This window comes from Nothobranchius furzeri, chromosome 1 (genome assembly GCF_043380555.1).
Source record: "Nothobranchius furzeri strain GRZ-AD chromosome 1, NfurGRZ-RIMD1, whole genome shotgun sequence".
Lineage (NCBI taxonomy): Eukaryota > Metazoa > Chordata > Actinopteri > Cyprinodontiformes > Nothobranchiidae > Nothobranchius > Nothobranchius furzeri.
Genome location: NC_091741.1, coordinates 48,967,704 through 48,993,902, shown reverse-complemented (window position 1 = coordinate 48,993,902; position 26,199 = coordinate 48,967,704). Strand labels below are relative to the sequence as shown.

Here is a 26,199-nt window from a genome sequence, read left to right as displayed (position 1 = left end):
TGGCACTGTGGCAAGTAGAAAAAAACCACACGACACGTTTGTTTGGCTGCTGACGCCAGACTTGACATGCAAATCATCACGGACCCAGATCTTCTGTCGCAGATCCACGTTCAGTTTGGTTATTGTTGTAGTTCCAGATGTTTTTCACACATATAAACCAGTTTATTGTTGTTTGTTTTCATTATAAATAGGCAACATGTTCCCGACAAATCTCTTTCCTAACGAGCTAAAGTGTTAGCAACAGCGCCACCACGAGATTAGTTACGCTAAAATCTTATCTTTAAAAGAACAGTGTTAGTTTCACAGGTGGTAATGAAGAGGATGATTTGAATAATTAACGCACTCTTGTTGGTCTTTTGAGCTGAGTTTCCACGTAACCATAGCAACCATATCAGTGCCATATTGGAGGAGCAAACAGCAGCATTAGGCAATGTGAACTACAAATCTAACCGTTCAGTTGAAGCTTCACAAGGACATAAAATTTATTTAGTTCTAAAATAAACATCCTTTTATTAGTTTAAGTTTTCACTCATGATTGACATGAAACTGCTACCAATAGCAAATTTTAAATGAACAAGACCCAAATTATGTTTAAAAACCCACAAAAGCCTTCAAACCACCAATGAAATCGTTCTTTTCTGATCTATTAGTCAGGCTAGGTTTATGTTTCATACCTGTATTATTTTTGTTTTTGTATCATTTTTATTGTTTCTGTTTTATTCCCTTTTTGGATACATTGGAGGAGGTGCTGGAGAGCGCTCCTTCCCGTGACTCCTCGTTCTGCTGGGGGACTTTAACGCTCACGTGGGCGATGACAGTGAGACCTGGAGAGGTGTGGTTGGGAGGAACGGCCCCCCTGATCTGAATTCGAGTGGTGTTTTGTTATTGGACTTCTGTGCCAGTCATGGATTGTCCATAATGAACACCATGTTCAGACATAAAGGTGTCCATATGTGCTCTTGGCACCAGGATACCTTAGGCCGCAGCTCAGTGGTCGACTTTGTTGTTGTTTCATCTGACCTGCGGCCGCATGTCTTGGACACTCGGGTGAAGAGAGGGGCGGAGCTGTCAACTGACCACTACCTGGTGGTGAGATGGCTCCGATGGCGGGGAGGATGCTGGTCAGACCAGGCAGGCCCAAACGTATCGCGAGGGTCTGCTGGGAATGTCTGGCAGAGTCTCCTGTCAGAAGGAGCTTCAATTCCCACCTCCGACAGAACTTCCAAAATGTTCCGGGGGAGGCGGGGGACATTGAGTCTGAATGGACCCTGTTCCGTGCCTCCATTGTTGAGGCGGCCGACCGGAGCTGTGGTCGCAGGATTGTTGGTGCCTGTCGTGGTGGCAACCCCCGAACCTGCTGGTGGACACCGGCGGTTAGGGATGCTGTCAAGCTGAAGAAAGAGTCCTGTCAGGTCTTTTAGCCTGTGGGGCTCCAGAGGCAGCTGATGGGTACCGGCAGTCCAAGAGGAACGCGGCTCGGGTGGTCGTGGAGGCAAAAACCTGGGCATGGGAGGAGTTTGGTGAGACCGTGGAGCAAGACTTCCGTACGGCTTCGAGGAGATTCTGGTCCACCATCCGGCACCTCAAGGGGGGAAAGTAGCCTAAGTCGAGAGGCCCAGACTTCCCTCTCCCCAGCCACTTGGGCCAGCTCCTCCAGGGGAATCCTAGGCGTTCCCTGGCCAGCTGAGAGACATATGGGCCATTCCCATCTGTACCGGGTCGGCCCGGGCCGGGTAGCCCCAGTCGGCCCAGTTGATTCCACACATCCTTGTCTTAAGCCCATGTGGGCTGATTCTACCCACCAATCAGAGGCTTGCTCTAATGGAAGGTGTGAATTTGCTGTCAGCAGTGGGTGTGTTGGCCCTGGTTGGCCTGAAGCAGACCCCCTCGAGAAGAGGACTGAGAATGAGCCTTGGTTGGCCCGGAAAGATACCAGGCCACCCAGATATGTAAACAACCTACGCTACCCGGCCCGGGCCGACCCGGTACAGATGGGAATGGCCCAATAGTCCCTCCAACGTGTCCTGGGTCTACCTTTAGGCCTCCTCCCGGGTGAACATGCCCGGAAAACCTCACCAGGGAGGAGTCCAGGAGGCATCCTGACCAGAAGCCCGAGCCACCTCAACTGGCTCCTCTCAATGTTTTGTTTCTGTATTATTTTTGTTTCATGCCTTTACTATTTATCCAGGTGATGACTAAAGTTTACCACCAGACCTTTTCATTTATTTCATTTAGTTATTTCAGCAGACATATTTAATATTTAGGATTTGAATCAAATGCACCTCAAACATGATGTTTTGGTGCTTTTTCGACATTATAATTCACCTGTACAAGAGCCAATGAAACCACAAAAATGTAAATAAAAGATGGTAAATGACCCGTACTTGTATTGCGTCACCCCCAAGGTGCTTCATATCATAATCAGTCATCCACACATTCACACGCTGATGGTGATGAGCCACGATGAAGCCACAGCTGCCCTGGGGCGCACTGGTGGAGCACTGGCGCCGCCGGTCTTTCAAACCACCAAAGCAGGCAAGATGGGTTAGATGTCTTGCCCAAAGACACAACAGCAGCATTCTCAGGCGGGAGCCAGGATCAAACCTGCAACCTTCTGATTAGTAGACAACCCGCTCTACCTCCTGAGCTACTGCATATAAATATTTTAAAGGAATCGTACCACCGGTTCCTTTATGAACCATGAACTTGTTCAGGTCATCCTTGTTTAATCACTCTATGAAGACACAGTGAACACCCGTCATTATTTTAAGACAACAAAGAAAAAGGGCTGTTAATGTTTGCAGACTGCGGGAGGAAACTAAAGCCCCCAGAGAAGATGCAGAGCAGACCGAGTACTCTCCTCAGGAAGTGAAACGTTTTGAAATAATTTGCTTTTCTTCATTTCCCCAATCTATCCCTTGTGACTGCTATTGATTTGGTAATGGAAATCAATTTGGATAATGGCTTTTACATGGGTTCACTTATCAGTGAGTATCAGGGGCAGATCTGGCAACTGGGTCTGTTCTCACTGAAAACATATCCAGTAACAGAAGAGGTCCAGGCCACCACGTAATCCACTAAGACTTGATAAATACTCTAAAACTCGGTCATTTCATAAAGATTTGTTTTAAAGGAGCATATATTCAAATTCTCCCTGGCTGTGGTATTTTCACTCTTCCAAACAACAGCTTGGGGAATAACCCTAACATACTCCTGGAGAAATATTCTCTCTGGAGAACAAGCACCCACTTCTCCTGATGACCAAACTGATACGTGGGAGTTTATGGAAAAGTCTCAGACAGCGTCAGAGTGTGACATAATGACTCAGCTAGTGGGCGGCCTCTCCACCACGTCAAAAAGACCCCACCAGTTTGTCTGAAGTCAAAGCAGACCGCTGGGCCGTCCTCAAGTTCCTCTGCACATTTGGATGTTAGGACGCAGATAAACAAAGATGAGTTCTTCCTCTGAGCTGGAGATGCTGAGTTTTATGCACCGGATTTGAGAATCTTTGGACTCTTGCTCCATATGAGGAAGGAAGTAAGTGTTTTTTTTTTCCTTTTCACAAAGAATTGACTAAATGTATAATAATGCTGTGTTGGATTGCAAAAAAATAACTTTTACTTTACACATTTTACAGTTTTATCTTCTGTCATCTTGGTTTTAGGAAAATGTAGCATTTAATCCTATTTAAATGTAGAAAATAAATGTTCTGCATAGTATAAAATATCAACAACACTTCTATAAAAGTGCCTCCCAGAGCAGCATCTGAAGCATTTTAATGCACTAAGAGGTCTGCAGTCGCTGCTCTAAATGCACATTTAAAACCGGAAAGTACAGAGAAAACTGTGTTTTTATAGATCATAATAAAAGACATCCAAACAGGTATTCTGGAGCATATATCAGTCAATAATGATCCTTTATTTTAATGTGCTGATTTACTTTAATTCCTTAATTATATCCTTAAATTTTTAATTAAGTTGTTGGAAAAAATGTAATTAATCCTTTTTTAAATGCCAGATATATCTCCTAAACCAGCTAAAACCTTTTATCTGAAATGCATTTTAACCAGTTGTCACAGATTACCAAACAATTTAAATAAAAGCAGATTAATGCTTTAAAGAATACCCATGCACTTGTGCATAAACTTGATTTTGTGACAGCCTGCTGCATCAATAATCAGCTGCAGTTCTTTCACCGTAATTTATTGTTGCAAAGCACAGCATCCATTTTTATAATGCCGGTGAGGCTACACAACCCTCTTCAGCACATGCATGCAGGGTTGTTATTTCCTGTGCACAAATACACCAGTGGCAGCCTTGGTCGAGGCACCACTGTGTTTTTATTCTTTAAACATGTTTCACAAATTTCAGATTAACCTGATTTACAGTGAATTCAAAATTTGTCAACAAATAAAATGAGCAGTTATTTACTATCTTACTCATTGTGCAGTGGAGGTGGTGCATCATGTCTAACGTTTAATACATCGTCTGCTTCAGATCTTCAACACAACTTGTTTCCTCCTGAGTCTGTTTTCAACTTTAAACCTCTCTTCTGGGAAATTTGGAACCCCAATAACTGATGATGTGAGCAAGCTGTCGATACTGGTGAGACTGCTGACCTACATGTCACGCCATAAACGTGCTGCACGATGACCACACGTCTCCTCACCAGAGCTCTGTTGTTTTCTGTGATAATTCCTTCTTCAGAAGCAGAACATCCCCTCTGATTATGAGATTCCTGTCACTTTCATTCCCAAAGAAGTGGTATGTAGTAGCAGCAACATACCACTCATACTCAATCAGCAACTAGATGCTTGTGATGTTTTATGTCAGATAAATGTTTGTGTCTTCGTCACAGGCTGGCACCTGCTGGGTGGTTTTAAATATCTATCCTCTGGAGCAAAGTCTTCGAAAACTGTCCAACATGTTTGGTGCCGTCTCCTCCAACAAAGATAACCTAATCGTCTTTGTCGCCATGTTGAAAAGCCTACGTTTCACATTTGACCACGAAGAACTGGTGGGTGATAAGCAGCTTTATTTCCCACACACAGCCAAGTGATTTAACGTGTTTGTGGAGTGGTGCATGGCATTAAAGCTAAATGTGTTCTTTGAGCTGAAACAGACTTGTGCAAAATTGTAGTTCTGCATAAGTGAATGATTTCAGGGTAGTTTGTCGGCTGATCCCTCAGGAAACAGCTATGCAGGTCTTCCAGTGTCACTATCAGGAGGAGAACTTGCTGTCTGGTCTTTACTTCGACTACATCCAAGACCTCTTACATGCAGCCTCTCAAGGAACCTCAGGCTTCTCCTGCAAGCCACCACCATGCATCAACCGTCGGCTAACTCCAGGTGACCCTGAGTGAATGATGGAACTTTCGACAGGGAGACAGAAAACAGGTCTGCTATCATGCCAGCTGATGCATTAATAATAACCATCTTCCTGCAGACGGTCATGAGGAGAGTCGGAGCTCCAGCTGGTCCAAAAGAACTCCCTTACTTTTGGTGCTAATTCCATTTGCTGCATGCGTTGTTCTGATAGTGTGGCAGGTAAGACTTTCATCCTTTTAAACTGGCTGGATTCTCTTTTCTACTGGAATCATTTATGATTGTGATGGATAATGGCAACATGCATATACAGGTGAAATGTCAGAATATTGCGCAAACGTTCATTTATTTCAGTAGTTCATTTTAAATGTGAAATTATTTTAAGAGATGGACTCATAACTTGAAAGGCAGTATTTTTCAAGCCTTTATCAGTTATAATTGTAATGATCATGTCTTACAGATTAAGAAAAGCCTAATTCAGAATCTTGGAAAATTAGAGTTTTGCATTGAATCAATAAAACAAGAATTTTAAATAGAGAAATGTCAGCCAGCTAGAAAAATCTACTCAGCAGTTGGTTTGGGCAACTTTTGTGTTTGCGTAAACGAACGTTTGCACAAACCTCTGCATGATATTCTGATTTTCCGAGTTTCACCTGTATAAGAAACTCACTGGAAAATACCTGGTGGTCATTTTGAGTTGCGTCGCTCTGCGTGGCCGTGAGTACTTTCTTCAGCTGCAGGGGGATGTTACAATCATCTGCTCCTGAACCAGCCACTTGCCACCTGGTCAAATTCACAAACACAGTTTTCTCTTCAGCATCTGACATGCAATCATTTATTTCCAGGTGGAAAATATTAAGAATCTGCTACACCTGAAAGCGGTTTTAATATTGTGTGTTTTTATCACGGTGTCGAACACTCAATCAATACATTTGCAGTGGTCTCTAGTAGTATTACTCTGAGAAACATCACATGGACACTATCAAGAGTCTGTCTGAACCCTTTTAACCCACAAGTCTTTATTCTGACAGCATTTTCTCCACCGTGCTCATCTACCTGCCGTGCTCACCGACGCTTCTGTTTGGGTGGTTCGTGTGCATGCTCTGGACCTGCGTTAAAGTCCCGTCTCCGAGTTTGTCAGCAACAGGCAGCTTTCTCCACGCAGTTTATGCTAGATTGAAACTCGAAATGCGAGACTGCCAATAACGCGGTGCATAAGTCTCAATTCGCTAGATGTGTGAAAAGTAATGATAATGCTATCTGCACAAAGCGGGACGTCTGGTCACCCTAATGATGCAAACCTGGGTGAAGTGCGGATCAAGGGTGCAAAAGGGGCTTGATCCACTTCTGCACTTGAGAATCTGGACACCCTATGCTCTGGGAGTGCGAGTATTGGGACTGGGCCTCAGACAGCAGATTTTTGAGTTTTATTTCCTGATATTTGGACATCTCGCCTCAGACTAGATAACAGCAACACAACTCTACCACTGACTCTGATTACTTTGCAAGGCTGATGTTTAATCTCCACAAATAAGACAAGCCTTGAAGAGTTTTTCTGTGTGGTGTTGTTGCTATTGCTAACAGCTAGCTTCTACTAGTTGAGAAGTCTTCTGCTGTTTCCTGGACGTTAAACTAACAACAACCTTCCCCGTCGTGAGTCAAGATGGGCGAGTCCATAAACGTAGGTGACAGCGTGACGTAGATCTGTCAGGATTTTCAAATTCTAGAGTTTCACCGTCTATTTTCTGTCAGAACCTAACGCAGGTGGAGGAGACTGTTTTCATGTTCAGCCTGCATGAAAACCTTAGAGACCGATTTTAATCAGAAATAATCATTCAAATGTTTTTCAGTATTCCACACCTTCAGATGCATTTTAAGGATTAGATTACTCAATGTGCTTACTTTTCTAGAATCACTGCTAGTTCCCAGGTAGCAGCAAGAGTCTGCAGCATAGAGTTCACGCAGCAGGACGGACGGTAGTTAGTTAGGCCTCTCATTCCTGTAACAGACCAACAGGACACGTTTACAATGATGACTGAAATCTCAGGTTATTGTTCTGACAGTCAAACCACTTCACTTCGAAGCCATCTTACTAAAATGTCTTTTAATGGAAATAAGCACATTATAATTGGCAACATCTACCCCCCCCCCCCTCCTCCTCCCCTAATCTTGAAGCAATACAAAATTTACTAGCAACGGTTGATTCGTTGGGAGACACAATGGAATTGATCTTACTTGGTGACTTCAATCTTAACTGGCTTGATGAATCTACTCTTCCAGAACGTATTCTTTTAAATAGCTCAAATCCGACACAGCTGGTCTCTGAGCCAACTAGGACTTGTGCCACAAACTCTTCTCTTATTGACTGGATATTAGTAACTCACCCAGATAGATTTTCTGATTACAGCGTTTTGCCCAACTGTTTTAGTGATCATTCTGTTATTTTTTGTTTCTGGAAAATTTCTTTACCACATACACCATCTAAGATTATCAGAATTCGTGACTTGCATACTTTTAACACTGATCAGTATTTACGGGAGCTGCAGTCTCTGAATTGGAATAGATTGTTTCTTATACCTGATATTAATGATGCTTGGGCATTTTTCCACTCTCAGTTCATGCAGGTTCTTGATAAACATGCTCCCTGGGTCAGTGTAAAAATTAAGGGCAGCCATTTGCCTTGGATTTCTCATGAATTAATTGCTTTATTTAAGAGGCGAGACAAAGCGTGGAAAGTAGCAAAACTTAGCAATCTGCATGAGCATTGGACAGTTTATAGAAAACTAAGAAACTTCTGTACTACCCAAACTAGGAATGCTAAAGCTAATTTTTATAAGAATGGTTTGCATAAGGATATAAATAACCCTAAGCGCTTCTGGGATAAAATTAAAGACCTGAGGGGGAAAACTAATGTTAAAATCTCACATCTGAATGTTAATGGGAGTCTTATTAATGACCCGGCTGAAATTGCTGAAGCATTCAGTAAGCACTTTGCTTCCTCTCCTTTCCTTGCCTCTGCAGAACATCATGGGTCTTACACCTTGCCTCACTGTTGCTCCAGTGGATTTTCTTTCTCTGAAATTCGTTCATAGGAAGTGCGTAAAGTTATACTGTCTCTCTCTAGTGGGAATACTGCAGGTCCAGATGGCATAGAGAGTCGCTTTGTTAGGATAGCTGCTGATGTTCTAGCCTTACCATTATCTATTCTTTTTAATCACTCTATTAACTCATGTTCTGTACCAAAAGCTTGGAAATGTACTAATATAATACCACTTAATAAAGGAAATGATACATCTGAACCTAATAACTATAGACCCATTGCTATAATTAATACAGTTGGTAAAGTATTTGAAAAACTGGTTTTTATCCAACTATCTAAACACTTATAGGACAACAACCTACTATCACAGTACCAATCGGGGTTCAGAAAAAACTTCTCGACAACTACTGCACTGCTTAAATTTTCTAATGACATCTATTCTGGTTTTGACAATAATTTATTTGGTGGTGCAATTTTTCTTGATTTAACAAAAGCCTTTGACCTCGTCTTTTAGATAAATTATATGCTTTTGGTCTGTCAAGGCCGTCTCTTCTGTGGTTTAGTTCTTTTCTTCATCATCGTTCTCAATTTGTTTCCTTTAATGGTTCTGAATCCAACACGCGAGGAGTCATCAGAGGTGTTCCCCAAGGCTCTTCACTTGGGCCGTTATTATTTTCAATTTTTATTAATGATTTACCACGGTGCTGCAGATCCTGTTCTGTTCAGTTATATGCAGATGACACGGTCTTATACTGTTCTAAGTCGAGTAAATCCAAATTACAAGAAGCTATTCAGCCTAATTTTGACGAAGTGCAGCTCTGGCTAGCTCAGAACAAACTTCTTTTAAATAAATCAAAGACTTACTCCATGCTGTTTCATAGATGTAGTACTCTATCTGACAGAGACAGGACTCTTAATCTTTATTTTTTGGATTCCTCGCCGGTTCATCCTTCTGTTAAAATGAAATATTTAGGAGTTTGGCTGAAGCCAGAGCTGTCTTTTAAATTTCACATTCACACGACATGTCTTAAGGTCACACGGAGTTTACGTATCCTTTACAACTCAATAAATTGCTTTGAACCTACTGTACGCAAGCGAATTGTCACTCAGCTTCTGTTGCCGATTATTGATTATTCTGATATTTTGTACCAAAACTCAACAGTTTCTAGCCTGCGGTCTCTTGATGTCGTCTACAACAGTTTGTGTCGTTTCATTTTGCGGTGTTCATTTAACACTCATCATTGTTATATGTATGAACTTCTTGGTTGGCTTCCTTTAAAAGCTAGACGACAATTTCATTGGTTGATATTTATGTTTAAATGCATTTATTTTGATTTTCCACTTAATCTAAAAACTCTTTTGGCTCCCATTGATTCCTTGTATTCCACCCGCTTAACTACTCTTCCATCATTTGTTGTTCCTCGTTTTAAAAAGGAGGTGGGTAGACTCGCCTTTTGTGTTAAAGCTCCTCTGGACTGGAATAAATTAACCACTAAATTAAGATCCATCTCAACAATTCGACAATTTTCCCGCACTGTTCATGCTTATGTAAAGCCAAGCTGTAGTTGCTTTGTTTAATCTTTATTATAATGATTTTGTGCATTCACTGGCTAACATGCTGTATTTTGTTGCCAAACTTTGTATAAAATTGGGATATTACTTCACTTTAGGTTTATTTACGATGTAATTTCTTGCCCTTATTTCTCTTTGAGTGCCTCACAGCAGTTTTATATAATTAAATTTTGTATATAGGTATGCATGTACGTATGTACACGTGTGGGTATCTATGTATCCATGCTTATGTGTGTGTATATATATATATTTATACATATCGTTAATTTTACTATTATTATTTATTTACTTTCCTTCTTTTCTTTTTTTTTAAGTCTGTTATAACTTTCTAACTCTGCCACCTTATTTGTTATTGGTTGTGTTGTAGGAGGACCTGCTCGAAAACGAGATGTTACATCTCAAGCAGTTTATCCTCCTGAAAAACATAAGTTAAATAAATAAATAATAAATAATTTATTAAGAGACAAAAACTACCCCCAAGCATAATACCTGGTTGTAGCACCCCTGGTGGTAATGTGGTGGTAAAACTTAACCCTGAAGCAGACCCGATACAGACCATCACACCACCACCACGTCTGATTGCTGCTGTGAATCACGGCCTCTGACCTTAACCTTAATCAAGTGAGGCCCCACAGACTCAGGCATTCTGATAATTGTTCTTCAGTGTGGAACCTCATGTTGTCAGACAGGTTCTAGTGATGTCACTCTTGTACAGGTCTGGTTGCAATCAGATCTAGTTGTGACAAGTGAAACAAAACCTGGCCTTCCGAAATATGTTAATAATCACGTGGTTATTTGTGGTTAGCAAGAGCCAGGTTAGTTTGAATAGCTTTATCTCTTTCATTAAAAAAATCATAATTTTGAAAACTACAATTTGCATTCACTAGTTATTTCAAGGAGCGAACACTTTCCAAAAACGAATATTACTACATAAAACATATTTTTAATTTTAAACTAGAAAAAAAAACACAACATAATCTATTTTTATCAATTGCAAAATAAGCCTGATATTGGTGATGGCTCACTGTTTATTTCCTATAACATATCCAATTTTAAATAATAACTGATTTATTTAAGAATGCAGAAAGTAACTAGAGTGTAATTTCTTGCATGCCCTTATTTCTCTTTGAGTGCCTCACAGCAGTTTTATTTAATTTAATTTTGTATATACTGTAGGTATGTATGTACGTATGTACACGTGTGGGTATCTATGTATCCATGCCTATGTGTGCGAACATCTGGGAAGAGTTCGAGAAGATCAGTTGATCCACACTTGATGTTCTTGGTTCAGATCAGATGAGCACCTGGGCTACAGCTGATCCAACAGTAAACATCCTCCCATCTGCCTAGCTTTCGTTTCTGTTCGCTTTACTGAAATCAAAACCTAACATCAACTAGCCATATCATTATGACCACAGAACAACCCACTTAAAATGATGCGAGGAAGAGAAAAACAAGCAAAAATTATAACATGAAGCCTAGATAAATGTTACATATATCACATTCTACTAGTAAATAATTAAAGGTACGTATATTCGGGACTCTTATTGTGAAGGACTGGCGGAAGTTGAGTTCTGCTTTGGACGCTAATTGAGCAGCAGGGCAGAGTTCAAATCTTTGATTGTAGTCAATTAAAGTATTTTAATAATAAGTTTATTTCACTTAAAAAAACACACAAGCCTTCGTTTGAAGCGAGAGCTTCAAAATATGGTGCAAACATATTTCTCCGCATTGGTTTGATCAGTTGAAGAAGTTTAGAAATGAAGATGGATGAACTCAGGGGAAAACAATTTATTTCTAACCAATTTCTTGTTAAGCATTCAATTGCTTGTAGTCGGTCATTTAATATATACGTCATTCAAGTATATATATAAAGGGCTGATTACCATTATAAACAGAGAGAATATTTATACTCTGTTTACAATTAATTGATATGTGTGTTATTGGTCATCTGGACGGAAACAGGATAGGAGAACTCAATTTTTGGAAGTTATTTTCGCCCCCTGGTGGTCACAAGTTGTTACTACAGCCTTCACAAAGCAGACTCATCAAAATAAAACATACCACGTTACTACACAGCTAGCGTTAGCGTTAACGTCCTCTCTTAAAGTAACGCGCATGCGTGGGGTGGGCGTGGCCTCCAGCGTCTGCGTCTTTACGTTTGAAGCGCGGTTCTCTTTGATGACGTCATCAAAGGCAAAAGTGACGCCTTGTTCTGACAATATTCGACCAGAACCCAGATCATTACAGATCTTCATAGATCATAACAGCTTTCACTTATTCACCAAAATCAGGCGTGTCTGATCAGAATAACAGCACCACAAAGGATAAACAGGAGGTCATAAAACAACTTGAATCTAACCTTACTTCATTTGAATCAAAGATGCAAAGTCACAAAGACGTTGAAACCCTAACTGATGAAACCATTGAAGAAAAATGTAACCAGAAACAAAAAATACTGAAGCAAACCATCAGTTTTCTGGAAGATGAGTTTAAAATGTGTGTTCAGGTTCAGGAGTGCATGGATGCTCTGCGCTGTGAAAGTGAACAACATCTAAAACATGTTACGTCTCGAATGAAAGATCCCAGTTTTTGTAAGTCTGAAACAGTAACCCGAAATGTTATGGACATTCAAGAGCTTACAGGAAAACTAAGTTTATTAAAGGACAATTTTAAAAACTATCATCAGCTCATTGAGAATTTACAGGAAAGTAAAAACTCAGTCGCTCAGATAATTCTGAAGCTCACAACTGAGCTGACTTTTATGGATTTAAAATATGAAATCTTAGATAAACCAGGTGTAAGTTCACTAAATTATTTACATGTCATGAAGATATCAAATTTAATTATGTCACTGGCTTTATTAAAGTTACAGCTGGAAAACAAATATCAGCTGCTCGAACATTTAAAGGTAAGTCTTCATTCAAAGTATGAGGAAATTTAAAAAGTCAGAGTTCAACTGACTTCAATACTGTGTAAAGTTACTGGAAATGCACAGGACAGTCCAGCGCCACAAACATCTAGTTTCCTGGGAAGAGCGACCAAATACGTCTGTGCTGGTCTTGCCGTCTCTGCATTAGTAGGTGTGGGTTTTTTTCATACTGTCCAAAAGAAAATAGTTCAACTGCTGTCACCCCTGATTGAAGTCTTGCTCCATCGAAACGTCCTGTCTCAAAGATAAGTGACTGAGAGACCAACACAGCATCGTTCATGCACAACGTGCTTTCGTACGCTTTCCCCTATAGGTACATGTTTGTGCTTTTTGGCTTAAACCAGGGGTGAGGAACCCTGGTCCATCGAGGGCCGCATCAAGCCCATTTTAGTTTCAACCCTCAACACACCGGATTTGAATCAGCATGTGATTAACAGGCTTCTGCAGAGGTTGAAGGGTTGCTGAACAGATGAATCCACATGCAGGACAGTGGCCCTCGGGTTTCACACGCCTGACTTCAACCTTTGTCTGAGGTATTTTGGTTAAATGTTATTTGGCTTTCCGCAACATGATGGGAGCTAAGCTGTAGGTTTTAGGGTTCAAACTGTTTGAAATGCTTCTTTACTTGTATCTAATACTGGTTCACACCGTGTATCTTCTGAAATTATTCAGCGATTACTGCAGATGGAGCGTCAACACGCTTAGTTATTCAAGACATGGTGGCAACCTATCTATCTGTTAGTTTATCAATTTATATAGGAATCAGGAACCCTGGGGACTCCGACATATTTATTACAAGCATTTCACAGCAACCAGCGTTCACCCGCACAAATGTTACATCAAAATGACCGGCTCAGCCGTGGGATGTGTGGTTTCCCATAAATTCAAAATATCGAAGACGAAATGACTTCATTAATGGGAAATCTTCAAAACAGTGATGAACGCCTTGAATATTTACAGAAAAGTAAAATGTTACTTGATAGGAAAATTGAATACCAGACAGCTGAACTTAAGTCATTAGAGTTAAAAGTTAAAAAACAATTTTATTGAATTTTATCCATTTTACACTATTATTTCTTTTGCATTATGCAAATAATTTGGCAGGAATCATAAAAATGTCCAATCGAAATCAGACACAGACTGCTGACCCAGAAGCTGAGAGATTGATTGAAATTTCTTTGATGATAAAATTAAAATAAATTTTAGAAAAACCCAGGAGCACAGGAAGATGGGAATCAACATGTGGCAAAGAAAAAACAAGTAACAGGCGACAAATTTGGAAAACAAGCTTAAAACCTTTTTTTCAGGGCCCCTAACAACATTCTAACGTAGTACAGCTATTAATAAACTGTGGAGGAAAATGAATAAAGTGGTTTTCTCGCATTTGTTTAAATATCTCTGCCAATAACATGTTTTGGACCGTCTCAGCCTCACTGAACCGCTGCACTTCTGCACTTCCCTGGGTCCTCAATTCATCACACACTCGTGTATTTGAAAACAGAACACTACTGGTGTGAGAGGCCCTCCGCTCAATGATATCAGACAAGAAGAAACAGCTGGCTGCTACCACTTCAACTTTAGGACAAACTACCAGAGTCCCAAAAAGAAAAACACCATTTGAAGTTGTGGAAGACTAAAGATATTTGGCCCTACAAAACATTTGTAACAACTTGAGATTTTCCACTATTTTTTTATTTTTATTTTTATTTTATTTTTTTGTTGTTGTTGACTTGACACCAGAGATGCACCGATTCTGGTTATGAGAGCCAATAACAATCCCTGATTCTTGGCTGGTCTGATCTGCTGATAACGATGTTGAACAAATCCAAATGATCTCTGAGAACTATAATTAGCAGAATTCTTTGGAAAAACTTCTTATCAACTTGAAAAATGTGATGTAAAAACATCCATGTTAAAAGACTGCCTTTGCTAGCATGAAATTCATAGACTGGAAAGTATTTGGTTATAGCTTATTTATCACTAAGAATAATTAATTCGAAGGTAGACAATTTAGAGAACCGCTACTCTTCAAGGTTATAACAAGGACTTGGTTTTTGCTAAACAATTTCACTGAACAAAATTATAAATGCAACATTTTTGTATTTCCTCCCAGTTTTCATGAGCTGGACTCAAAGATCTGAACTAAATACACAAACTACTCATTGTTCACAAATACTGTTCACAAATCTGTGTAAATCTGCGTTAGTGAACAATTCACCTTTGCCAAGATAATCCGTTCCACCTCACAGGTGTGGCATATGAAGGTACTGATTAGACAGCAATAATTTAGCACTGTTGTGGACCTGGAGGTTGCCATGGGCTCTCCTGAGTATCGTTCAGCGATGGGCAGGGAGGCCATGAGATCGTTGGGTGGTGGGGTTTTGGGTAGGGGCTTTCATGTGCTATGGGTTACATTGTTTGGTGGGTGGCTGTGGGTCGGTATATATGTATATGTATATATATATATATATATATATATATATATATATATATATATATATATATATATGTTTTTTCCTGCTTGCCAGGAACCAGGAATGTGACTCAAAATTACAAAAATTTTACAGATTTATTATTTTTTCATTTCTTTTATTTATCTGCCTATAAACCATCATTTTGTAAGGAAGCAAATGGATAAGAAACATGTTAATACAAATTTATTACAAACACTGTGGACGGTATGGTCATGAGAGGGAGGCCTATTTTTGGAGGTTGAGGGCTACGGGTCTGTCAGTGTTTTCTCTGCGGACCTTGTTGGGTGTGGAGGACCGGCGTAGGGTGTGGGCCCTGATGTGATTTCTGCATGTGACGGGGGTTTATCAGACGCTGTGACGTTCTCTGGCGGTGTGTTTGGGCGGCTGTGGCAGCAATACGCCTCATGGGCGTCTAGCCTGCCTCCCTCATTGAAGAAGAAGAAGAAGAGAATGGCCACAACGAAGGCCATTCTAAATGTGCATAGCTTTGGTTTACAGGGGGAATGTAGGTGGGTGGGTGGGATAACTTATCCTTTGAGTAAACAAATAAATAAATAAAATAACTTTATTTTGCAGACTGAGCAGAGAATTTGTGTCTCTGTTAGAGACCGATATTAGCAAACGCCTACATCTGGGTGGAACCTTCCCAGACCCTTTAGCATTATGTTTTTATCTTGTAGCACAGAACCCATCACTGAAACCTGCGAATGACGTTACATCGGAGTCTTTGCTGCCAGGGAGTGAATGAATTCCCTTCCCCAAAGCCCGGTGGTGAGGAGGACTCCGCGTCATCTCGTTAGCTGCCCAAGGCCAGGAAATGTGGAAGATTGTAATCATGATGAACCAGTGAATGAAATGAAGGTTGTCATATTGCCCTTCATATTTCAAGGACCTGCAAACCATTTACATGTTGAACAGTTTCACACCTTACTCTAGTAAGGCTGTTTCCAGCAAGCTAACTAACAATAGCATTAGCAAAATTAGTTCAATTGTTCAGGAGTTGGAAACATTTACTGGCACATTGGTAACACTTTACAATAAGCGTCCCTTTTTGGTTGCATTTGATGCAATTGATGCTTTATTAAGAATTAAAGTTTGTTTGTTCAATGCATTTGCAGTGTTCCCTAGTGTAAACCAATGCCTTATAAGTCATTATAAAAAGGCGTTGATGCTCCTTTTCTGAGATGCAGAAGTTTGCTGGTGCAGAGGTGGACTGAAAACAGCAGGATTAGTCACTATTATTAATGATATGCACACACCTTGCTTCTGATTGGCTAACAGAATGCATTCAGCCATGTTGCAAACTAAAGTCACCATCACCGACACTCTCCGCTCTCACTCCTTTCTGCAAAAATGTTTTTAAAAGCCTTCCTGCAGGCCGGCAGGAGCCAAAATGGGCAAGGTCATGAATTGTGACAAAAATATCATATGTGAGGATTTTCAAATCTTAGAGTTTTACCGTCTATTGTCTGTCAGAAGCTAATGCAGGAGATAGGTGTAGGAGACTATTCCCATGTTCAGCCTGCATGAAAAACTCAGAGTGACTGATTATAATCAGAAATAAATTATGAAGTTTTAACAATGGCTTAACATTATATAATGCATTACTAAGCCATTGTCCTAACCTTAAGGACACTTAAAAGTTAGCAATAATGGTAAAGTTAATAAAGAAACTCTATTAACACATAATAATGCACTAACAATGTTGATAAAGCTACCCTTTCTTTATAAACGCTTAATAATACATAAAATAAAGCTACCCTTTCTTTATAAACGCTTAATAATACATAAAATAAAGGTACCCTTTCTTTATTAATGCTTAATAATGCACTAAATAAAGTTAATAAAGGAACTATTTCGTTAATGACGCTTTATAATGAACCAAATAAAGTTAATAAAGGGACATTTTGTTTATTAACGCTTAATAATGCACTAAAATAGGTACCCTTTCTTTATTAATGTTTATTAATGCACTAAATAAAGTTAATAAAGGGACCCTTTGTTTATTAACGCTTAATAATGCACTAAATAAAGGACCCTTATTGTAAAGTGTTACTGACACACTGAATGTTGTCTCCTCTTTGGTAATACAACAAAAGTAGATGACTGCGTGAATGGTCAAAAACATAAATTCTAACAGCACTGATCACTAGCTCAACACCAAAATGAGTTTTTGTTTGATCACAATGCAAATTCCAACTTTCATAATCAGCTGTTTAGCAAGAGTTGAGCCCTAGTTATAGCTCATATAAATAACCTTGAACAATAGTGATTTCCATTCTTCAAAATAAATATCCTTGGTGCAAATTTTCATTTTACGCAGATATATCTGCAGGTCCGTCTAATAACACTTGTCAGAATCTGTGCCCTTGCTTTGGTTTTAACACTCATAAGGAGACAAGTCTGGTAAATTTTACAGCACCTTATCAAATACGTAGGAGTCATTTTAGGTTTGTTAATGTAATAAAACTAATGTTAGCCATTATCTGGCAGTTGCATTTTTATGATAAACCCATAAAGTAACATTTTTCCAACCTTTAGATTTTTTTTCTTTTTGTTTAAATTTCTTTTATTTCTGTTTTTCCGTAGGTCAGATCTGGAGGCCATTTACCAGTGTGCAACCCTTTAAATGGCCAAAGAGAAGCTCCTGACAGGATCCCAACTGTGTCTATCTCCATCCCACTTCAAACGCTCACCCACGCCTCTGAAATACAGCCAGCGAGGGAGGCAATCTCTGAACATGAAAGTGGATGAAGCACGATGGAGCACAGATAAATGAGTGTGGCCTGTCACTTTTTGTGATTTTGCTCATCTGAGTGCACGCACCAGAGCTGCTGTATAAGAGGAAGCTGAGCTGCTGCAAAAGCAGGTGTGATGCAAAAACTCCCTGAAGCTCTTCAGTCGAGGCAGGAGATCTCCTCAGCACCTCTGTACTGAGAGGATTTTTTCCCACCACTGACAGGTGTTGCTGCAATCAGGACGTCACATCAAATTAACACCTAACACTGGAGAACTTTATTTTGAAATGGGACTCAATGATTGTGTGCAATCACATCTGCTCCAATGCTGACTCTTTCTGAAACGTGTTAGTTCATTCCTTCTGCAGAAAAACAACTGGAAGGGTGAATACAGCGTCTATTGTACTTGTTGACATTGTTGTGATCTGTGATCTGTCACAAATTATGGACCTACTAGTCACAAACAACACTCTGAGAAGTTCAACAAGTGTCCTACTTTATGAATCAAAGATCTAACCAGATGGCAGCCTGCCATCGCCAAAGGCATGTTGAATCCACTCATTGTTTTGGAAGCTGTTGCCCAGTGATCTATAGCTGCTCCTCATTCACTGTGAGTGTGTTAGAGTTTTTAATGCCTCATTCAGAGTCAATCACGTTCAGTCATGAGAACATGACTCCCCGGGTCTGAGCGCTCTTGTGCTGTATGTGTCAGAGTCCAGCAGCAAGAGCAAGGACAGACAAGATGAGGTGAAGTGAGGGAGATGCAGACAGATAGATAGATGGACGGATGAGCTCAGCTACAAACATAAGGAGGGCTTGTTCTTGTCACAAAAGAGTAGGCCGTAGGCTGGAGGAAATGCCAGTTGCAAACATGACCAATGCCGGAGATCCCTATGAATCAGTAGGCTAAGAATCTCCTCAGACCGCAGGCTATATCGTATCTGCAGAGGCCAGTTAGCATTTCAATAACAGTCTGTGATTTATGTCCAAAACATACTACTCAAAAATATGAATGAAACTATATTAAAAGTGTTTTATGGGGTTACATTTTCTGAATAGTTGATAGTCCTCTTGGTGAACAATATGTATGACTTTAATTTTTGTAAATTACAAAAATGTGCATTTGTATGTAAAATTATATTACAAGTTGAGCCTCTTGATAAACCTTTTTTTTCCTGCAGTTGCAAATAACAGAACCATTCATGTCATAACTGCACTGGGTGTAAAAATGACCTCTGTTCTTGTTCTGGGGGAAAGTATTTGAATGATGCCTCTTTGACACAATTAGAAAGAATAATCCAGTTGTGCTGATGTTCTAATAACTGTGGATTTAAATGAATGTGGCTTAGGGTGTAACTGAAAGGCTGCTTGGTTGAACTTTTGATGATGACGTTAAGAACATAGTATTTTTTTTTGCCAACAATGCTTTCTTTATATATTTTATTTGTATAATAAATTACATTTTAACTAATCCTTTTGTCATATGCTTAGGACTAAGAATTTATATATATAGGTATATATATATATATATATATATATATATATATATATATATATATATATATATATATATATATATATAAACTTTTATTTTGCACGGTAATATCCGCCGGAAGTAGTCAGACTTTTGTTTTGGAAAGCTGCTACTGACCGGCCGCCATTATTCTTCGTGGCTTGACGCCCGAAATAAGATGATTTAATACATGTAAACATTACGCTTTTCCCCGAGTTGCTGTATTTACAACCCGTCCGGAGTATTTATTTCGTTGGTGATATTTTCTACGCACCTTGATCACAGTATGGACCGACGGTCCAGTACAACAGGTAAGTTGCTAAGCTAACGACGAACAAGCTAACGGTAGCTGGTGGTTAATAAAATAAAACGCAACGCCATCCTTCCGCTGCTGTAATCTGAATGCTTCCCATCACCTGATAACCTCGATATAGACAGCTTTTGTTCTGTTTTTCCAACAGGAAATGTACAGAAGCAAGCTAGATAATGATCTTTAGCTGCAGTTTGGTTGGAAAATTAAATTATCTCAAGTATAAGAATAGACCGTCACACGGCAAGTTTCCCCCATAAGATAACTCGTGGGCAATAGTTTAGTAGGAACGATGGATTTAAAGCCTGGTATCAAACTATTTATATGGATTGGCGCCCTTCATCACTGCACATGCACACGCACAAGTGCACTTTTTTGTAAAAGCGGAGAAGCTTGTAAAGCTAGTTTTCACTACTGCGCCTCTTACGGAAGCGCTGTGCTCTGTCAAAAGAAGATTTATCAAAACGTTAAAGATGTAAAGCAGGGCTATTCCACTCCGGGCCTCGAGGGCAGGTGTCCTGTCGATTTGAGTTCCCTCCCCCCTCGAGATCTGTTTCCGCTCTACCCAGCTGCGAGTTGGAACCATCCACTCACAAAAAATGTGTGTCCTTATCATAACCTGAAACAAACATAAAAGCATGCTACACAGAGTTATTTTATAAATTATAATTATGCAAAACATACATTTTTGGTGACTGGGTGGTTAGGGTGAGTGGATGGTGGGTGGAGCAAAAACAGATGTCGAAAGGGGGAACTCAAAAAGACATAACCTGTATCCAGCACGTTTTGGTTTTAATGTCTGCATCAACACACCTGGTTTCAATCAACAGGCTTCTGCGGAGCCTGATGAGCTGCTGCACAGGTTATTCCACCACTGAATCTAGTGTGTTGGAGCAGAGAAACCACTAAAACATGCTGGATGGCGGCCCTTGAGACCCTAAACTGAATAGCCCAGATGTAAAATTTTGAAAATTAGGTGTTTTAACTCACCGTTTATGTCTCAAAGATGTATATAGTTCCCATTTTGTAACCTATTCTTTCATCTTCCACTCAGGTTGGCATTATTATGAAACGTTTTTCAGACACTTGCGCTATTTGCCATGTGCTACTTGTAACTTTTTTCACATTTTTAAGATAATCTATATGAAAAAAAACTATAACAATGTAATAGATTTTATAATTTTCTGTTGCTTTTTATTATTTTGTTTCAAAACTGCTTTAAGTTTCCGATGGTGAGGATGTTTGATTATATGAAATTTGTTCTACATGTAATTTAGAAATGTGTATCTGTTTTTCAGGTGCCGGAGGGGCCCTTCCCATGGCATCCCTCCGCCTATTGGCCTCCCCCCTGCAGCTTACATACTCGTACATATGGCAGGTCATAAGGCAGAGAAACGTGAAGCATTATGGGAAAGTAGAAGAGTTTGTAACCATGGTGACACAGACTGTGCCAGAGCTCATGACTTTCAAGCAGAGTGCTCAGCTAATCTTGGGCTTGAGATCAAGGGTGCGTGTTTCAAGTAGTAATATATGACATTTGATCACGAAGAAGCTACAAAAACTGCAGTTACCTGGTCAGCCATTAACACTTTTTATTGCTTTTTAATTCAGATCATTTTGGACTTACTGCAGTATGATAACCCACCAGATGCCAAGGCTATTCAAACACTTGTAAATAAGCTGAAGGTCCCCATTTCTTCAGGGGTATGCATATAACTTTTCTCTGGAGAAACGGCCGGCTTTGTGTTTCCAGGACGTTTATATTATCCCAAGGCCTGAAAAAATACTGACATTGTATTTTTTTTATATATATAGAAGGAAACAGAGGTGGAGAAATCCCAGACAAACTTTATGGTGCTGGTTCAGCATCTGCTCAAAAACCCCACTGAGAGGAAGCGCTTCTTTCAGGTGATTTTACCAGACCATCATGTTAGTGCAGCATTGGTTTATTCTTATCTTAATAAAACAGCTGATTTGAGTGTGTAGTAGCTTGAAAAAGCAGTTCTTGTGTTAAGAATTTGTTCCTTTGACATATAACATGTTTTTCTAGGATTGTGCATTTCCCATTTTAAACTCACAACCTAGATATTTTTCTTTCTATTCAGGAAGTGTTTCCAGTTCAGTACGGCAGCAAGTTTGACACGGCGCTGCAGACTCTGACTGCTGGCCTTGTTTGCCAGATGGAAAAACTTCTCCCTGTTCCTAATTTGTCCCAGGTAACCTGTATTTAGAAAACACTAACACATCAACACTTTCTAAAGTGTTGGCAGGGTTAATATAAAATACTAGCTACACTGCTGCAGATTTCTGCTATCATTGGATTTTTTTAAACCAGCTTAAGTGTTGGTCAGATGAGAAAAACACATTTTATTTAAAACAAGTCGTTTAGCATCCTTTTTTCAGCACATATGTTCAACATAAATGTATCATTTTTTCATTTCTTGGTTCCTTCATCTTAGCTCGGTGCCATGATCTCAATGGACTCTAATGTCCTCAATGCATGTGGAGGAATCATCCCTGATCCTGGAGATCTAAAGACTCTACTTCTTCACAAGCAGTCCAAAGGAGTCTTTAGTGTCAAAGGTACAGCTCTTGTTGTTTAAAGCTTAGATGAAAAACACCAACAAGTGTTTTAACTTGTTATAAAGAAAAGAACAGAGAAAAATACTGTTTATTCTCCTTTCCTTGCACAGCAACTGTCTCAAATTCAGTGGGCGACTGTGTGCTGTCCTCACTCGCATTTATGCCCAAACCAGTACCTCCACCCCCTCCTCCACCACCACCACCACCACCACCACAGTTACCAAAACCACAGGAGATCACCATAAGTGAAAGAAGCCCCTCCTCGTTTAGTGATAACGAAGATGTGGACGATATTTCAGATGACGATTATGACATCCCATCAGCTTCTGTTGCTCAGCCTCAACCAGATGAGCAAACTACTCAAAAAACAGCTGACACCAGCACAGCAGAGCTGAGTGGAATAGCAGCAACACCGAGTGAGAACCTGGTGCAGGAGAAGAGTTCTGATCAGCCGCCTCTTCCCACAACTCTACAAAACAAAGAAAACGATGGAGCAACAGAGAAAAATGACTCGACGCCACTGAAGTTGAAACCAATCCCTTTCAGAGTTGTTCAGGTGCCATTTAAAAGTTCCTCCGCATTACAGAACGCTGGTTGTGCAGGAGCAAAAGATGGTCAGAAACCTCACACTCAGCGCGTCACGCTGCATCAGTGGGTGTCACAGATTGCTTCTAACTCGATGTCTCTCCCAGCTTTGCCACCTCTTCCTCCTGGAAGACTGAGTGAGGATGACTCGAGGCCAAGTATAAGAAGGAAGAAGCAGTTCAGACACTTGGCTGACAGGTTTAACTGCAGCGTGTGTGATAAGAGCTTCCCTTATCAATCAAAGCTGTTGGACCACGAGCGCATTCACACGGGGGAGAAGCCTTATTTGTGCTCAGCCTGCAACAAAAGTTTCCGCACACAGGGTTTCCTCAACAATCACCTGAAGACACACAGCACTTCTCGTCCTTATGCCTGCGGCCAGTGCGGCAAATGTTTCAGCAAACTCCAGAGCCTCACAAAGCACATATTGGCCCATAGCGGCCAAAAGCCCTTCTACTGTAACATCTGCAACAAAGGCTTCACGCAGTCCACCTACTTCAAAAGGCATATGGAATGCCACACGAGCCAGATGACGTTTCCCTGCAAGCACTGCACCAAAACCTTCCCCACATCTTTCAAGCTGTCCAACCACGAGCGCTGGCACACCAGAGATCGACCCCACATGTGCGAGCGCTGCGGCAAGAGATTTCTTGTTCCCAGCTTGTTGAAGAGACACATGGGCTACCACATCGGAGACCGCCAGTATCTCTGTTCCCAGTGCGGGAAGACCTTTGTTTACCTGTCTGACCTGAAGAGGCACCAGCAAGACCACCTACCTAAAGCAAAGATCCCATGTCCTGTCTGCCAAAAGAAGTTCTCAAGTAAATACTGCCTGAGAGTTCATCTGAGGATTCACACCAGAGAGAGGCCCTACCGGTGCACCCTTTGTGAAAAGACCTTTACACAAGTGGGGAACCTGAAGGTCCACATCAGGTTACACACCAACGAACGGCCGTTCAGTTGTGATGTGTGTGGGAAGACCTACAAGCTGGCCTCCCATCTGAATGTCCACAAACGCACTCACACTTGCAAGAAACCCTGGACATGTGACACGTGTGGGAAGGGCTTCTCTGTCCCTGGCCTTCTTAAGAAGCACGAGCAGCTGCATACCAGGGAAGCTCTCCCTGATTTCACCGGGAAACGGCGGCACAGGGTTAAGCACAAGAAGCACTCCCTCAACAAGAAGTATGATGAGGAAGAAGAGGGCAGCGATGACTATTAATACTAAAATAATGTACGCAATTATGGATCCAGAAATAAGTGTTTTTAGCTTGATTTTGATCACTTAACTATAAAAATAGGTCATTATTAACAATTGCATTGCAAGTAAATATATGAAGATGCATAAGCATAACTTATTTTAAATTGTGAGATAGACATTAGTTTATCATGTAGTTTAGTAAGTACAGTTATACTTTAATAATACATCCGACTCTTAAAATAACATATAATGAGCTATTTTATGTACTTAGTTTCTCTTTAATCAATGTTTGTTCTAGTTCATGTGGAAAGTCCTTTCCAAACATCGGTCTTAGCAAAAAGCTACGATCAGAAAAGCCTACATGTAACAGATGCATATCATGCAAAACAGGTATTCTGAAGCATGGGACTGGAGATAATGCTATTTAGCATCACGGGAAACTGTGTTACTGTGTTCTTCCAAAATCTGTAAAACATTTAATTTACAAAATTGTAAATTGTCAACATTATGTGTCTGCTTTTAGTTTGTGTCACTTTTTTTCTGTTTTATTGCTCTGATATTGGTAAATTAGAAAGAAATCACAGCTTTTTTTTTATTTTGCGTATGTGTGAAACACTTTGCCACAACTCCTTTCTTTAATTATGTATCACGAGTTATGTATAAAGCATAGTAAGCAATGTAATGTGGGATTTTTTTGTATTCTTTGTCTTGGATGATTTTTGAACAAAATAAAAATTCTTGGCAAAGGAACTGTTTTCCAACTAAGTTGTGCTAATGAATTAATGTGTTCATTCTTGAAGAAAATGAGCTAAACATTGAAGTACAAAGGAAGAAGTAATGGAAGTGAAGTCTTAAAGTGTGTGAGTGATCAGAAGCCCTGCTCTAGCAGCCTCAGCATCAGTCTTTGAAGGTTTAGTTTTACCTGCAAGTTAAGTCATGATTTCTTCCCAGGAGTAGGAGGTTTAAGTTGGAACCAGATGGTTCAGGGGTTATTCCCATGTCAGTAAGTGATTGGTACCACCAATTACAGGTCCTTGGGGTCTGGACATGAGAAATAGTTTCTCTCCAGCACCTGTCAAATGTTTGTTCGTACCAACAAGGGCCTGAAAAAAATGAAAAGTTTAGTTAATTTGGACTCCTGACCTAGCTTTGAACAGTGGACCTGCTCTGTGCCCTTGGGGGGTTCCTAGAGGGTTCCTGGGAGTTTGCCCAACCACTGTACATGTGTTTTATGGATTTAGAGAAGGCATTCAACCCATTGATATATTCAAATATATATATATATATATATATATATATATATATATATATATATATATATATATATATATATATATATATATATATATATATATTCAGGTTTGGCCGCATCTCTCGGGAGACCCTGTGGGAGTTATGGGGCAACAGGCCCTGTTAGGTCCCTGTATAACGGGTCTCAGATCTTGGTCTGCATTGACTTTGGAGAATGTGGAGACCCCTCTAATATGGCGGCGACACACGGCAGTCAAGCAAGCAACGTCGCTCATAGATATGACGTCAGTGTTGCGACGAGAAAACGGAACGCCATTTTGATAGAAAAAAAACATTGCAAATTTATTTAGTTTTGTTTGCCCGTGTTATCTGCTATCAAGGGGAAAGTTGACATATGGAGTCAGTGGTGAACTGGTCTCGTGAAGATGCTCAGGAGCTTTGTGCTGCGTGGTCGCAAATTAAACGTGAGTTGTGTTACAAATATCAGACAGACTGCTACGGAAGTGAGTGGATCGAGTGAGCCAAACGAGCCAGCCTATAAAGAAGCTTAAATATGACTATAGAACATAAACTGCAGATTAAGTGATAAAATATGTTCTTTTAAATGCTGTTAAGCTTTCCCTGTAGCTCGAGATTTATTGTTGGGAAGAATTTGAGATGTTTGTCTAAATATGAC

The 26,199-nt window shown here is 40.1% G+C and overlaps 3 protein-coding genes across 4 annotated transcripts in view; all 3 read left to right on the top strand.

The window, feature by feature from the left end:
* The first annotated feature begins 3,344 nt into the window (after positions 1-3,344).
* Positions 3,345-19,551, top strand: LOC107384762 (uncharacterized). The gene is made up of 7 exons (XM_015958210.3): positions 3,345-3,537; positions 4,497-4,604; positions 4,707-4,763; positions 4,858-5,016; positions 5,189-5,348; positions 5,446-5,546; positions 17,932-19,551. The coding sequence occupies exons 1-7, from the start codon at positions 3,526-3,528 to the stop codon at positions 18,094-18,096; spliced, it is 762 nt and encodes a 253-aa protein (XP_015813696.3). The 5' UTR covers positions 3,345-3,525; the 3' UTR covers positions 18,097-19,551.
* Positions 19,552-19,716: 165 nt separating this feature from the next.
* On the top strand, positions 19,717-24,458 carry LOC139071554 (zinc finger protein 184-like). Its single transcript, XM_070554163.1, has 7 exons — positions 19,717-19,904; positions 21,202-21,410; positions 21,515-21,607; positions 21,719-21,811; positions 22,009-22,119; positions 22,363-22,486; positions 22,597-24,458. Exons 1-7 carry the CDS (start codon positions 19,880-19,882, stop codon positions 24,291-24,293), a joined length of 2,352 nt encoding a protein of 783 aa, XP_070410264.1. The 5' UTR covers positions 19,717-19,879; the 3' UTR covers positions 24,294-24,458.
* A 1,352-nt stretch (positions 24,459-25,810) lies between these two features.
* si:dkey-14d8.1 (uncharacterized) overlaps positions 25,811-26,199 on the top strand; it is a 77,233-nt gene continuing 76,844 nt past the window's right edge. For both annotated transcript variants that reach the window (XR_011519658.1, XM_070548993.1), the window contains exon 1: positions 25,811-25,987. Coding sequence is in view for 1 of the 2 variants with exons in the window: in XM_070548993.1 (XP_070405094.1) it covers positions 25,918-25,987 (70 nt within the window). In the remaining variant the exon portion in view is untranslated. The remainder of the gene's footprint in view (positions 25,988-26,199) is intronic.

Excerpts from the sequence above, each read along its gene's own strand:
- LOC139071554 (XM_070554163.1), top strand. The coding sequence starts at position 19,880 with ATGGACCGACGGTCCAGTACAACAG. Across the intron at positions 21,812-22,008 it reads AGAGGAAGCGCTTCTTTCAG|GAAGTGTTTCCAGTTCAGTA; the intron begins GTGATTTTACCA and ends CTTTCTATTCAG. Across the intron at positions 22,120-22,362 it reads CTGTTCCTAATTTGTCCCAG|CTCGGTGCCATGATCTCAAT; the intron begins GTAACCTGTATT and ends CCTTCATCTTAG.
- LOC107384762 (XM_015958210.3), top strand. Across the intron at positions 4,764-4,857 it reads CTTTCATTCCCAAAGAAGTG|GCTGGCACCTGCTGGGTGGT; the intron begins GTATGTAGTAGC and ends TCTTCGTCACAG. Across the intron at positions 5,547-17,931 it reads TTGTTCTGATAGTGTGGCAG|GTCAGATCTGGAGGCCATTT; the intron begins GTAAGACTTTCA and ends GTTTTTCCGTAG.